Source organism: Anomalospiza imberbis, chromosome 11, assembly GCF_031753505.1.
Source record: "Anomalospiza imberbis isolate Cuckoo-Finch-1a 21T00152 chromosome 11, ASM3175350v1, whole genome shotgun sequence".
NCBI lineage: Eukaryota > Metazoa > Chordata > Aves > Passeriformes > Viduidae > Anomalospiza > Anomalospiza imberbis.
In genome coordinates, this window is record NC_089691.1 from 9270188 (window position 1) to 9285925 (window position 15738).

General features: G+C 38.2%; 1 protein-coding gene across 12 annotated transcripts in view; it reads left to right on the plus strand.

The window, feature by feature from the left end:
• The window catches only part of CACNA1D (calcium voltage-gated channel subunit alpha1 D), a 171437-nt gene that overhangs the window by 139067 nt on the left and 16632 nt on the right, over window positions 1-15738 (plus strand). For all 12 annotated transcript variants that reach the window (XM_068201775.1, XM_068201780.1, XM_068201770.1 and 9 more), the window contains 8 exons: window positions 469-534; window positions 924-1015; window positions 2273-2432; window positions 3624-3751; window positions 3856-3952; window positions 5115-5217; window positions 6261-6362; window positions 11215-11345. In XM_068201775.1, coding sequence (XP_068057876.1) covers window positions 469-534; window positions 924-1015; window positions 2273-2432; window positions 3624-3751; window positions 3856-3952; window positions 5115-5217; window positions 6261-6362; window positions 11215-11345 — 879 coding nt within the window. The remainder of the gene's footprint in view (window positions 1-468; window positions 535-923; window positions 1016-2272; window positions 2433-3623; window positions 3752-3855; window positions 3953-5114; window positions 5218-6260; window positions 6363-11214; window positions 11346-15738) is intronic.

Below are 15738 nucleotides of genomic sequence, written 5' to 3' on the forward strand. Positions count from 1 at the left end.
AAAGAGATGGGAGACGTTTGACATACATAGATCTCATGCTTCCACACGTTTTTATTAGGTGACTAGAAAAGAAGAATTTAACACATATTTTACATAAAACCAGTTTAATAAGTGAAATAGATACTTGAATCATTGCTCCTGAAAACTGATGAATGTGAAGCTAATGAAACTCTGTGACTGTACAGAATGAAGTGTCTTTGTGTTAGAATCAGTAATGAAAGTAAAATTAAAAACACTAAAGATGATCCTTCCCTCTGGATTGCTGGCAGAAGTAATTTAAAATACAATGAAGCTGGTATACATTGCATGCAGCAAAGTATTAAGAATGACAGGTAATAACATTTTAAGCTCTTGCATAAGAAGAAAAACCTTGGAAAAGTCTGTGTTGAACAGAGAAATTACTTTCGCAAATTGAAATAGAAATGATGGCGTGAGATTATTAAAAGACAATGCACCTGTCCCTTCTAGGCTCTGCCTTACGTTGCCCTTCTGATAGCCATGCTGTTCTTCATCTATGCTGTCATTGGAATGCAGGTAATTAGAGATTTTTTTGGCACTAAGCAACAGTACAGATCTGTCTGAGACTTGTTTCTTAAGTTGCTTATTGAAACTTTCCTTTGGTTGTGGTGCTATGTATAAGGCAGAGCTTTCAGAGTAATGGGAAAATCTTTATTTGGCTCTGATTTCCTTGATCAGGAAATTCAAAAAGACAGAAGAGAAAAATTTGGTGTGCTGCCTTTTTTCCTTTCCTTGTATATCTGATATATTTACTGCACTTATGTGACTATCATGAAAAATCTAAAGTGTAATGAAAGTGTTTTTGTGATATTTCATGCACCCTGAAGGAAGTTTAGATTTCAAGGCCTACAGCCTCTAACAGCACAGGTCACTGGAATGAGAGTCAAAATTCTGGTTTATTGTAGGTATTTGGAAAAGTGGCCATGAGGGACAACAATCAAATAAACAGAAACAACAACTTTCAGACTTTCCCCCAAGCTGTGCTTCTTCTCTTCAGGTGAGCAAACCTTACCTCTCACTCAGTGCATCCCATTTCACTATCTATGAAAAATGTGCAAAATACGTTTACAAGGGAGAATCAATTGAGCTCAACAAGCATCTCCTGTTTGTGGCTGTGTGCTGAGTGCCCTTTGGCACAGAGGGTTCTAAGGAGGTGATAGAGAACTAAACTCCTTACAGCTCCTGTGAAACTCCTCCTTTGGGAATTCGGGCAGAGCCCAAACCTACAGCCCAGACATCAATCTCTCTGAGCATTGGGAGAGCTGCAAAAGACTCTGCCCTTACTGGTATCCTTAGAAGTGCAACTTGTGTGATAATTTGAAGAAATGAAAAGTTATTGTAAACATAAAGAAACAAATTTTTCTTTACATTTACTGAAGGGGGTGTCACTTGCAGAAAGGAAATACCAGTTGAGCTGTAGGAAAAGCTTCTTGATGGTGAAGGCAGCTAAATCTTCATGGTGGAGGGGGGGATTATGGGATTTCCATCTCTGGAGGATTTTAAGAAGAAAGCAAATATTTGCCAGGAGTGCTTCAAAATGTCCTGGAGCAAGGAGAGAATGACATGGGACAGGGATGCCTCCAAAGGTGACAACCTTGAGCTGTGTCTGGCCTGAGATTCTGTAATTCAGCTCCTGTGCATTGTTACTCACCTGGCTGGAAAAACTGGCAGGAGATTCCTTATCTGGCACCAAAGGCATCACCCACTGAGATCTAAGTCACTTGATACCTTTGGCACCAGGTAATGAACACAGCTAATGATGTCATAGTTATGTAATTGTCTTTTAAAAATTTGAAATTGTGGAACTGTACACAGGCTTTATGCAACTGTGAAAGAAAAAAGCAATAGCAGAAGTTAGAGACAGGCATTTCTTCAACCACAGAGGAAAGTTCATCTTTTACAAATATGTACTTTGAAATTTTATGACAGATTTTCATACACAACACTACTTTTGTGCACAGTAACACCACTGCAATAAGTGTTTAACTTGTAAATCACAGCTTGGGGTTACAGTTTTTACATGCAAACCTTAGTGCATTACTCTACCTTATAAAATGTGTCTGCAATGTCAGATTATGCTTGTCAGTTCTAAAACTTGCTCTCCACTTTTCTTTAATTAGTTCCTGCTCTGAAATGTTCATAGTTCTCTTCACATTTGTGCTGGTACACAATGTGTACAGAATGTAACAAATGAATACATTTTTAATCCATCTTGATCAAATATTGCTGAATTTATCTTTGTGGTGTTATGAAGGTGTGCAACTGGAGAAGCCTGGCAGGAAATCATGCTGGCGTGTTTGCCTGGAAAGCGCTGTGATCCAGAATCTGATTATAATCCTGGGGAAGAATACACATGTGGAAGCAATTTTGCCATCATTTATTTTATCAGTTTTTACATGCTCTGTGCATTTTTGGTGAGTTTAGCTTGTGCTTATTAACGGCAATGAGTTTTGACATTTTGGCTTTCTTCTGAATGAAGAGTTGAGTGTTTAGAAAATGATTGACAATCCCATATCCAAAATATTTTGGCAAGGTTATGTTTTTCCATACAGAGTCTTAAATCCTATATTTTCTACCAATGTTTACAGTGAGAGTGGTGAAACACTGGCACAGGTTGCCCAGAGGAGTGGTAGATGACCCCCATCCCTGGGAATATCCAAAGTTAGGTTGGACAGAGCCCTGAGCAGCCTGATCCAGCTGAAGATGTGCTTGCTTATTGCAGGGAATTGGTGTAGATGACCTTTAGAGGTCCTTTCCAACTCAAACTATTCTGTGATTCTAAATTCCCATGTGTGAGGCTTTCTTCTGACTGCATACGTGTGAAGGGTGGTTGGCTGCACGTTTGAAAGCTGAGCTAGCAGTCTTTTCAGTCTTTCCAGTCTTAGCTGTTATTTCATGCATTTCTCAATGGTACCATTAAATATTCATTAATAATGGAGCTGCAATTCCCATGACTGAGCAGTAATGCTGTTTGTTTTGTTTAAACTTAGCAGAATTTGGATTTGTATCACTACAAGTGTCCTCAAGTGTGGCACATGAGAAGTGAGCAATAACCTTTCACCCTAATCTGTGGCAGAAATGGATTATTTGCTGTGAAATAATCATTGAATTATGTTTTTCCTCATTGCAGGTGTCTGGTATAAGCTGATTGATTTGTTCTATTCACAGTAATTGTTTCCTTGCAAAAGGAGAGTGGTCCGACAAAATTCTGTGAACTGATGTAAACATATGTTCTGTTGCTCTGTAATGCTTTCAGTGTTAACAAAATGTATTGTCATGAAATTGAATCCTATTCCTGAGATACACACTGTGTCATAATGTGTGTATTGGGTCCATTCTTCAGCTTGAGGTAGTAGGATCTGGTAAATTGAGGAAGGGAAACAAAACTGTGTTGTAGCCTATGTAAGAAAAATTGAGTACTTTAAAATACCATGTTCTTGTTATGTCATTATTTGATAGACTTCCATTTAGTTAAATGCAAATATTTTCAGTGATATTTGCCAAAAACTATTGACTTACTTGAGTTCTAAAGCTACTACATATTGAATTGATAAAAAGTCAAAATAATCAAGGAAGATTGTTCTTAATTACTTTTTTTTTTTTAGATTATAAACTTATTTGTGGCTGTCATTATGGATAATTTTGATTATTTGACACGTGACTGGTCTATTCTGGGCCCCCATCATTTGGATGAATTCAAAAGAATATGGTCAGAATATGACCCTGAAGCAAAGTAAGTTAGATCATTTCTCTGATATTATTTATTTGGTAAAAACAAGCAGAACAGGGTGTATCTTTTGGGAGTGGATGTTTGTTCACTGATGTGTGTGGTTCTAGGGGAAGGATAAAGCACCTCGATGTGGTGACGTTGCTGAGACGGATTCAGCCACCGCTTGGTTTTGGCAAGTTGTGCCCTCACCGAGTGGCCTGCAAGGTGGGTTTCAGCTGATTTTGTCTGACTGCAAGATGATAAACCAAGCTGGAGTGAATAACAGTGTGTAACAATTTGTAGCAGCAAGTGAGAAGACAGAAAATTAATGGGAATTTAAAATAGTACAGAATCTTTCAGGCAAAATGTGTAATTTTGATGAGGATTAATGTCATTTTAATGTAAAAGTTGAAAAGCAATACAAAGAAGCTGAATGATTGTTACATTATTTGATGGCTTCAGAGTTATGGATATTGAGATTTTAGCAATTTCATTGGGAATAAGATCAAACCTGTTAATTGAAGGGTTGATACAAAGTACTGTTATACTTGTATATCTGTTTTATGAATAGGTAAAGTTGACATGTAAACCTCTGGGCTGGAATTCAATGTCACAAGGCATACATAAAGCAAACCTCTCTCTGTATGCTAACATCAATTATTCATTTAGTAATGCTTTTAAACTAGAATAGAAGAAAATCCAAGTCAGACATTAGGAAAAGATTTTGATGAAATTGTATCTTTTTAGCAGTCAGGGTCACAGCAATGCTGCTCTAGAAGGAGAACTCTGGTGCAAAGATGGACTGACCCAAAGAGAAAAGCCCCTTTCACAGCAGTTCAGAGTAGTTTCACAACATCACTGAGGTGTTTCACAACATCACTGAGGAGTTACCTGAGGAATGAAAGGGCTGAGACAATTCAGACCTGGTGCTCTGGTTCTTTATGGAGCACGAGGAACCCTTGGTGTGCCTGGGACACCACTGCAGCTGGACAGCATGCCCGCAAATAACTGCTTTTGTCCTTAGTACTGGCACAGTGGGACTCAGTCAAAAACTGGGTTTCAGTGTTTGAAAGTTAGTTCATTAAATAGCTCAATAAATCTTCTGTAGTTTTAACAAGTTTAAGCTGTAATTTTAACAAGTTTTAACTTGTTTATAAGCATATATGTCATTAAAATAAAAAAGAAGCAATGCTGTTCTTAATTACTGTACATCATATACACAGGTAGGATGGAAAACTCAACTTTGTTTTGAAGAACTTACATAATTTATATTCCTCTCAGTAATACTATTCTTTGAATACATCAGCTTTTCAAAAATTAACATTACAGGAGTTATTTTTTTCAAAGAAAGTAACATCAACATTTGTTTTCCTTTTCTCATTTTCAGAGGTTAGTAGCCATGAATATGCCACTAAACAGCGATGGGACCGTCATGTTCAATGCTACTTTATTTGCTTTGGTTAGAACTGCTCTAAAGATAAAAACAGAAGGTAAGGTTCTTCACTGTAAAGCCTTCACTGCCCTTGGCAGAAAGCACAGTGAGGAAAAGTTACAATTTATTACTTTTGCTGGACATGAGTAGGGCTGTCTTGGTCTCACTGGATCTGATTTGCTTTTGGGTCATGGATTGTATTCACTGTTGCTAGGAATGATTTGCTAGAAAACAAAAGGAAGGGGATAGTGAGGCCAGAGCCCAAGATGCCTCAGAAATTATTGTGTTTTTTTCTGATCAGATAGAAATGTGCAGCACTGGCATAGCAGGAGTTCTACTGCAAGAAATGAATGCATTTCCCTTCCTGCCCGAGGAAGGTGCTCTTTCCTCACTGCCTTTTAGCTCAGTGCCTTGGATCCCACACTTGAAATCAACATTCCCAGTCTGGTTGAGGCCAGTTCTAACTGGGCAGAATAAATTTCCCTCTATTCTCTCTCTGTAGATTTACATTAAAGAGGGAAAGGTTTTTAAAGATAGTGGGATGTTTCAAAGATCTTTCGACGTTTACACTTTTTTCAAAATTTTTTGCCATCTTTTTCTGCTTTCGGTTCTGGGTTCTGCTGGCACTAACAAACTGAGATTAAGGCCCCTCAGGCATTGCTGTGTGAGCAGTGCAAGAGGTGAAATACTGCTGAGTACTCAGTTGTTTGAACTTTCAAGCCTGTACAACTGAGAAATTACTGTGATTAAGTAAATAAAGGCTCAGCTTTGCTTCAAGGAAGAAGTGGCTCGTAAAGAAAAAGTCATCACTTTCTGGACAATTTAAGCAGAAGGAATGACAGAGTGAGGCCAAGGTCTGGAAGTCACCTTTGACCTCTGCAATGCTCCAGAGCTGGATTTGAAAGCACCAGGAATTTGCTGTCTTATGCCATTTTTTCTCCTTAGTTGTGGCATTGTCTGCTACATCACATAGCATGGGCTTGACCCAAAGGATCTCTATCACAGTCTTTAATTGTATATAGCTAATTATTATCCAAAGGATCATTCACTGCAGCTGATAACCATAATTAACATCCTCTGTTTTGCCATTCCTTGCCACAGGTAACCTGGAGCAAGCCAATGAAGAGCTTAGAGCAGTCATAAAGAAAATATGGAAGAAAACAAGCATGAAGTTACTTGACCAAGTTGTCCCTCCTGCTGGCGGTCAGTCTGATAAACTCTGCCATGTGCAGCTCTCTGTGCATGTTGGTCTATCCAGAGTGTCAGGAACCAAAGGAATAAAACTGCTAAATTTTGCAATTATAATGTGATTTAAGGACAACAAAAAATAGCAAAATAAATATTGAGACAATTATATCCTATTGCAATAGACAATACATAGAGGAGTGATAAGTAAAACTTACATCAAAATGAGAGAGAAAGGAAAATGTTATGCTTATTTTCTTGCTTGAAAAAAAAACAAAACCTTATTTGACCTAAATATAGTCTTGATTTCAAATCATTCAGCAAAATAAACTAGCTTGATTTCAATGCATTGAGCAAAACACCATGTTTTGTACTATGCTACATTATAGCTTATTTGCTTGTGTATGTTGAATACTTCTGGGAGGAAAAAGAGTTAATTGCCAGCTTAAATTTTTTTTTGCTAAATTAATAAAGCAAGAAGCTAAATTATCTCAGTTACACTAGTTTAAACCAGAACCATTGCACAGATGATGGAAGTGGTTCAGATTTATGCCAATAAGACTGAGATATGAATGTGGCCCACTTAAAGAGATATTTGAATTCTAATGACACCAAACACTTGTGAGAACTACAAGGCACCTTTATTAAATGTTCTTATGTGCCATAAAATGATATGTCAATATCTCTCTTTGTAAATATATATATTCTGATATATATATATATTTAGCCTTTTTCAATATATACATTTTTATTAATACGCTGTAGTGTAGGTTTAGATGACTGTTTTTTACTTGCTTTTTCAAGTTTTAAAGGTGCAGGATCTGTGTCACTGTCACTCATGCCCAGGGTATATTTACCCAGACATCCAATCCTCAGATCCATTATAATCCCCTGGTATTTCTTCAAATTTTTTGTACCTTCACAGCTTATGGCATCTCCCAGGGCTGCTCAGACTCCAGCTCCTGGCCCTGGAAGGGGATGGCCCTGGAAGGGGATGGCCCTGGAAGGGGATGCTCAGAGCCAGGAGGAGGAGCACTGCCTGCACTACTCTTGGTGTCACCCAGGGGCAGCAGCAGCAGCTCTGTGGCTGGTGGAGCCAGCCTGTTGGTGGGGTGGCTGCTGGATGGTAGTGGGGATGAAGCCAAAAATCTGGCTAAATTGACTCTCCAAAGGGGAACTGATACTGCACATTTAAAACAACTTTTGTGTTCTACTCTCTTGTTTTTAGCCTTACACCTAAGTGCTTGCATGGCATAGATGAATCGCTTTGTTATTGTTGTAACTATGTGCTTGAGCTTTTTCTGCAGCCTCTGTTCCTTTCAACTATGAGTCTTTCCGAATATTCTGAAGCAATTCTGTTTTAGGGTGGTGGCATGGAATTAGTGTTGCCTCTTGCCAACTTTATTCCCCTACATTTTTATTGAAATAGAGACGCATGCTTCAGAATAGCGAGCTCTGCCTGCCTAAATCAATCTGACAAAGAACCTGTACAGATTACATTCCTAGAACTAATCTCACCTAGTGATTCACTCTTAACTTCAGCTTCATTTCATTGCTGAGTATAAGCTGTGTATTTATTTTCAGCTATACTAAAATTCATTGCTAAATGTTTATTCTGCAAATGTAGCTCTTCAGTGTAGCTGGAAGGCTGAAAACCTGGATGTGCTCAATTGATAGGAAATAGGATGGCTTTGGCAACCCAGTATAAATGGCAATGTGTTGGGAATTCCTGCACATTTATGAGTTTTCAATTCCAGTTTACTTTGTTCCTCTGTAGACCTTGTTATGATTTACCTGAAAATTGAAAATATTGTAAACCATCTAGAAAAAAAGAGGAATACAACTATTTTACATTCATATGCCATAGGAGTGTAAAATAGCTTAGTGTACAGTAGAAATTAGTTTTGACGTTTAATGTTCAATGGAAAATTTTCTCTGAATTAACACCAGTGACAGCTGATAATAACAATTTCCCAAGAGATGGAAAACTCTCTTCAATATAAATCAACAAAACATTCAAATTCAATATGTTAAAATCACTTGCACTTAAAATTATTGAGAGGTGCAGTTTATAGTAATTTGCTCCAGTATTACTTGTGCTGATATTACTGGGTCCTTTTTGTGTCATAGCTGTGTCTCCAGAGCTCTTATTTGCAGAGCAGAATGAAAATAATCCGTATAGCAGGTGTGTTGTTTCCCCCTTGGATTATAAATAGATGCACTAAAGATAAACAATTAATTCTTGGTACTGATTAAATAACTTCTTATTTTAACTCAGTGAGACTGTTAATAGCAACACATTTTCAGTACAGAAAGGTGAAACTGCTTTGCAAAAACGTAGAATGTCAGTCAAATGTCTGATGAATGAATGAGACTAGTGAGTAAGAGAAATACATAAACCTCACTAAGGACTCACCTGTATTCTCTAAACTTCCCAGTCTCCACCTGCAAATCCATTTAATCCTGCCTAGTACCTTTTGCCTCTTCCAAGAGTTTCCTTTTGAAATGATTGCTATTGTCGTCACTAATTGTAATTAGTGGTTTGTCTGCTCTGTGGTCAGTCATGCTCAGCTGCCTTCCTGTAGCTGTCTGTATCTGGCTCTATGTGTGTGACTCAGAAAAGAGAGTCAAGGATGGCTCCCCTTGGCCAGGCAGCAGTTCCTGTGTGCTCGTGTCTGCAGTACGCCTGGCTGTGCCTGGGACATGCCAAGCACCGTGGGGACACAGGCAGCCTTTGGCACGCACAGCCCAGCAAACTGGCAGTGCATTTGTCTGATGTGCTTCTGAACAATTGGTGCATGTCCGGAGTGATCAGGAAGGGCCCTTCATTTCTGCATCCTGGTGTTGCACAGGTGTTGTCATCTCAGGCACAGCCAGTGGCGGTGCAGTGTCGTAGCCTGACGTGAGGCATGCCGAGTGCCACCCACAGCAGTGTTTGTTATATCCAGTCTGTCACTTCTGTGTGCTTGTCCTCTCTGGGAGCCATTTGCTAACTCACTTCCTTAAAAGTTCTGTTCAAGTACTTGGAATGAAATAGTATGAAGGATGGGGAAAGGCTTATCTGGGGAGTTAGACCAGAGCTATGCTGCAGATCAGTGGATTTGTCTAAACTAGGGAAGGCAAGTTTTCATTACATGCTGTGTAAGGGGTCTCATCCTAATACGATGCACCATTAGTCTCCTGAAGAGCTGCAAAGGAAGATTACAGGTGAACATCAAAGCAAATGTTCACAAAAAGTTTATTAATGAGACTCATGGAGTCAATGAAAAAGCTTTTTATTGCTGAGATGGAATCCATAGACTGGTGAGCTTTTCTTGTGAGGTGTTTCTGATATTTCCTGCTAGTCCCTCCTTTCCTAGCAGGAACTGGGAACTCTGACTCTTGAGGGGTTGTCAGAGTTTGGCAGAGCAGGCTCTTTAATATGCTAAGATAATTCCTGCAACAGATTGGTCTCCCAACCAGTATCTTTTGAAGTAATTGTTATAACTATTTTTGTTTTGATATATTTAAAGACAAACTGCTGAGAGAAGACATTCTGGGTGCATTTTCACTGTAGTTAAAGCCTGTTGTACTTTCTCACATGCATACAGCCCATTTCAGACATTATCATGAGAGGAGCTGATTTTGCATGGTAGAGATTTCATTTTGAGATAAATTTTCAGTGAGGTAAAAATGGATTTAAAAAGTATTGTCCATGGAATGGATTCCCCACCCTCTTTGATGAGGGTCACTAAAAGAAGAAAGTCAATTTAAATTACAAAAACCAGCCATTACAGGTAAAAATAGTGTTACAAATAATATCCTTAGTGAGATACATTTGCACTTACTATTATTAAGATACATGAACACTCTATTTAATCAAATGTTTTTAAAACCCCCATAGTTTCTAAAAGAGGTGTGTTAAAATGTGCTGGGCTTGTTAGATTTTCATGCTCAATCAAGTCATGACTGGACAGAATAACAGCTGATGCCTAAACCACACCAGCCCCTCTTTATGTGCTGCAGGAAACAGAAATCCTGTTGCAAAAATCTATATCTGGATACTGAAAAACATGGGGAGATTGAACAGTACAGCAGGAAGGGAAGCGGAACTTCATGTCAGATAACTCTAGGGAAAAAAAGTGTGTGACAACAAAAGCAATGTTTTTGAATAGAAAGCTATTCTAGTTTTCTGGCAAGCATTAGCCACTGAGAGATCAAACTTGCCCAGTTGAATGATTCAATGGACTCGTGAGCAGGCCCATTCATTCTTAACCTGCTATGAACCAGGTGATTTTGGTGTCCTCACAAGGCATCTGCCTTTGGAAACTTTCAAATTTGGATTTTGTTCACAACAGTGACTCTGTAAAAATGCTACATTTTACTGCCCTGGCTGTTTTCCTGTTGTTTGAATTGTACAAAATTCACTGATGGAAATTATTTTTATCCCTTTCAGCATTACAGAACTGACACAATACATATACTGACAAGCAAATTTGGTTCAGCAGTGACCAAAAAAGGCAGAGTCACTCTTATGAACATCAGTGCATGTGAGATGTTGCAGCTTTTATTTAATCTATTTACTCCAAATGACTGAAGGCAGTACTTCAGCTTCTATGTATATACAAACATTTCCATGGTTTTGGTAGAAACTTACTGAGAAGTGCACGAGTCTTGGTAAAGTATTGTATATTCTTTTTTATTAGGATGAGTTCACTGACTGAACCAAACCTGCTTGCTGAAACATTGCTTTTGAGCCCCTTACCGGCTCCATTGTTGGAAGCATAGTACCTGTTGCACCCATCACATTTCCCCCGAAATCAGATGTGAGTGTACAGGCTATTGATAAATGTGCTGACTTGGGAGAGATCTGTCTGGTCTGTTCATTTAGATGATGAGGTAACCGTGGGGAAGTTCTATGCCACCTTCCTGATACAGGACTACTTTAGGAAATTCAAGAAACGCAAAGAACAAGGACTGGTGGGGAAATATCCTGCGAAGAATACCACGATTGCTCTGCAGGTGATTTTTTTATGTTTTTAACTAACCATTTTGTGAGCTTACTTGAAATAGCAGGTAGATGAATACTGATGATTGTGCAGTGCTGCCAGGATTTTATTTAGCTGGGACACTTTTGGCCCTTATTCATCAGAAAAATAAAAGCTAATCCTGCTATTCTGTCTATAACCAGGTAAGTGCAAAAACTTATTCTCTATGGATTACTCAAACAGTAGCAATAGTTACGAAATTTCTCAGCAAGTCTAGCAGGTAAATCACAGTCTAAAGTTGCTGATTGCATATTGGATAAATAAAGCTCTGAGCTATCATTTATGTTCTTTGTTTTGCTTTAACTCTTTGATTTCTTGTGTACCTGAAATGCTACAAGCTAATTCTCAGGGAACTTCCTACTGTGCATTACCTCATAGTAAATAGGGTTTTATACAGTATCATTTTTCTTAACTCTCATTTTTCTTTTTCTTTTCCACTTATGATATGGTGAAATATCTTGCTATTTTTTTTTATTATTTGCAAATTCTGAATTTTGCATCCATTAATTTCTTTCATAGAAAGTATTAACATACTGCATTAATGTCACACACTTCTGTCTATCTCTTAAAAGAAGTTATCTAATTGAAACCAGGACAATTCTGAGATTCTATCACTCAACAGGCCTGCAGCAAGCAGTCTATAGAGTACATGTGATCTAAAAAACAAATTCTGACAACTTCTTTCCACTGGTACCTATGTAGAATGAACTTTGAAACAAGCAAATGGAAAGCTGTTCTCAAATAATTCCAGACATTGTACACTGCACCATTTTTATTGGATTGGGACTTTGTGAATTTCAGTTAATGATTAACAGTTTGCTACAAACTAAAAATATATTTGTCTCTGATAGTTTTTTATTCTGATGCCAAAATTTAGGACTATGCTTTGAAAATCCCTTTCTAAAAGAGGAGAACTGTGTTAACTTGATTCAGATGGTGTTTGTTAAAACCCTGTTGGTTTGTACTTCAGTTTAGCAAAATGATCTTTGCTGTGTTAAGTGAGTTATTTGTTTCATTCCCATTTCCTAAGAAAGTCTCTGCTGGCAGCTCTGACTGCCATTGTGCTCCAAATCACCACAAGTGTAAGAGATGCAGGGGAAGATTCACCACAGTCCTTGCTGTGTGTTTGTGCCCACATGCCTTGCCAGGGCCATATGAACTGTATTTGCATACACAAAAGAAGAGAAAATTATTGGTAATGGAACTGATAAAAAGGCTGGAAACAGTTGAGAGGGCAGTGAAAGATGTTGGATTTTTAGGCAGGACTTTTCAGACTTTATTGCAGAAGCATTTGCATAATGAAGTCAAAGTTGGTTTTGAGCCTCAGTATTGCAGGTTTCCACTTGTGTTTTTGCAATTGCACACATAACAATGTAGAGAGAACCACTGAGCTGTCAAATGTGAGTGTGCTCTCTTGTTTATCATCAGACTCTGCTTCCTGTTCAATGACTGAGGGCAAGATGGACCTGGAAAGACTCAGCTCTTCCTCTCTCATTAGGCAAATATTTTTCAATTAAAAAAATGACCATGAATCTCTACTAGAAATCTGCAAAGACCTATGGGATTTGAGGCATGGAGCTTTTTTTTCTGATTAAAACAATGGTATTAAAATGACCAAGGCCAGTAGATGGGAAGATTATTGCTTTCTTTTTTCCCATCTTCCTCTTTTCTGCTTTTGTCTTTCTAACAAATCAGTAGGAACTCAACTTGATTGACCAAATAAAAATGGAAATACTGTTTCAAAGAGACCTGAAACCTGTGGTTAGGAAAAAAAAAGCCCAGTCAGGCATATAAATGAATAATATAATTTTAAACTGGAAGCTGCAGCATGTCAAATTCAAAGTCCTAATGCTGGGCTTGTTAGAATAATTACTTATTTGAGGATACAGCTTTAAAACAGAGCTGGAGATCATGCTGCAAAATCCTTAAGCAAACCAGCAGATACAAAAAAAAAAAAATTCAATGTCACCTGTTCCAATTTGTGTCAAAAGCCATACGAGCCATAAATGCTCTTGTACTTTTGCTGATACCTGTGACTTTCTCTGGGGGTGAATGAACTAGTTAATTAGTGAAGAACATGATTCTGAAGGATCTAATAATCCCTGAAGTTTCTGCATTATCTAGCCTGGCTTTCCTTATCTCCTATCTCTTGCAAGAGAGGAAGAAAACAGCCTGCTATTCTCTTCAGCTATTTACAGTCCCTTCCTAACCTTTGAGTGAAGCAAGAGGTGAGTTAACGTTTTATAATCCTGCTGATTCTCACAGCTGGCCATGTCACACTTTCCTGCCCTCAGAGAGTAAACAGCCCCTGTGAGACAGAAGGCTCCTGGTGGCAGAATCCATTGTGTTTTAATTCAAAGGACAACTGTTGGGCAAAACATTAATGGGTGTTGCCATTTTCCCTGTTCCCTGAAACAGCCTTTTTTAAAACATAGATAATTTCTTTGCCCTCTTTTATTCCTCATGCTCAGGAGGCTGGGTTTTTTTACAATAAATTCATTCAGTACTTTTGAAGATACTGAAGGGAAACCCTCTAACTGTCAAATGGCCTAAGGTCCTGTTTTTCCAAGGGAATTACACTTTTTTTTAATCTAGTCCTTTAGCTGTAATCTAGGATATTAAATTGGATGCCTTGCTTTTAGCTAAAACATTTAAAAACATGTACTTCTTATGCTGCTGTCTCTGATAGAATGACTTATATGAACACAGGCAGAAAAGTGATGCGGAATGATTCAAGAACTTTTACATGAAAGAGAAAAAGGTTTTTAGAACTGCAAAACAAAATCTCCACAATATTACAACTAGAGTTCAAAGTCATAAAAAGTAATGTTTTTCAGAAGAAAAGCACTTCCAGAATGAGTGTCGGATGAGACAGGGAACCATCCACACTGCTTTTAGTTAGCTGAAGAGAATTGCATAACACGGAGTAAAATTCTCTGAGCTCAGAAAGTCCAGTCAGGCTTTCTGATGGCCTACAGTAGTTGTTTTAAGTTCTGTTTCACCAGGTGTGGGAATAAATCTTCCCTTGAAAGCCACATTACTTAGCTAAAGATCCAGTCCGTGCACTCAGGAAGGCAGAATGAGCAAGGAGCATGTGTAAAAATACTGTTCTTAGAAGATGTTATCTTCAGAGAGACACACAGAGCATTTAGTACCAGGGTGAATGAACACTAGAATATACAGAATAGGGGTCTTATGTCATTAAGACTTAGGGATTTTAACACATGAAACTGCGACTTGCATCCTTTGGCTGAGTTTTGTTTGGTTATGTGAACCCAAAACTTGTGAACTGTGTCACAAGAGTGTCCCGTTTTCTGCAGGGGAATTCTGCACACCCTTATGAAGGCCAGAGAACAAGAGGCTCTGAAGTGATGGGTGACCAGTTTGAGTCAGCTGTTTATGCCATTTTTGTGGTGTTACCCATGCCCTGAGGTCACCAGCAAAAAGGGTTTCCATTGCCTTTATTGTGCTATTGACTGATACTTATACAGTGACCACAAATGTTTTCTGGGTCAGAAAGGGATGTCTTTGTGTAATGATGGAAACTTGTATTGAACCAAACAGTGGTCACATTGCTAGTAAAATACATGTTAAATGAAGCATGAACAATTTTAATTACTTTCATCGAGCACAGAGATGGAATGAACTAATTCTACACTATTTTTCCTATGGAAAACACTTATTGTAACATCTGTATATAGATGTGTTATATATGTATCACATCTATATTTCATATTTATTTATGTGTAGCCCTCTTTGTTAATACACACAAATAAAGGATATTTTCTTTCACATCTCAGGTACCTAAAAGCACTGATTTATTGACCTGAGCCTGATTTTGGAAACACGTTTCAGATTAAACTAATTATGCTTTTTGTCTCTACAAATGTTACAACTGCTATTAACCTGCAGTAAACGGTGATAGAAAAAAGAAAAAGCCAAACCCTGTGGTAGGTGTCAGCTGAGGGGTTAATTTGTTGCTCAAGTTCCATTTAATTGTGCTCCCATGTTCATGTGGTGCTCCCTGAAAGGCTCAGCTCTGGCAGCCTGGGCTGGCCGAGAGCTCAGAGCTTTTGTGCAGCTGCAGCGCTCAGCGCTGGGAGCCGGCTCTGCCAGGATGGAGAACTCTGGGCCATCAAGACTTGACTACTATGTCTCTTATGTCCACTGCTATAGTGTAGGTCATTCAGCTATTTTTCTGCATGCTTATTTCCTTTTTAAAGTAGTTCTGTCATTGTATTCTATTCATATTAACCTCAGTTTATTTTTAAGTGTCAGTGTAGCTCTGAGGTTTTTTATCTTTGTAATTTTCTTTGCTCTAAAATAAGCAGATAGTAAAAACATGTTCTTTACCTATAAATCTAATG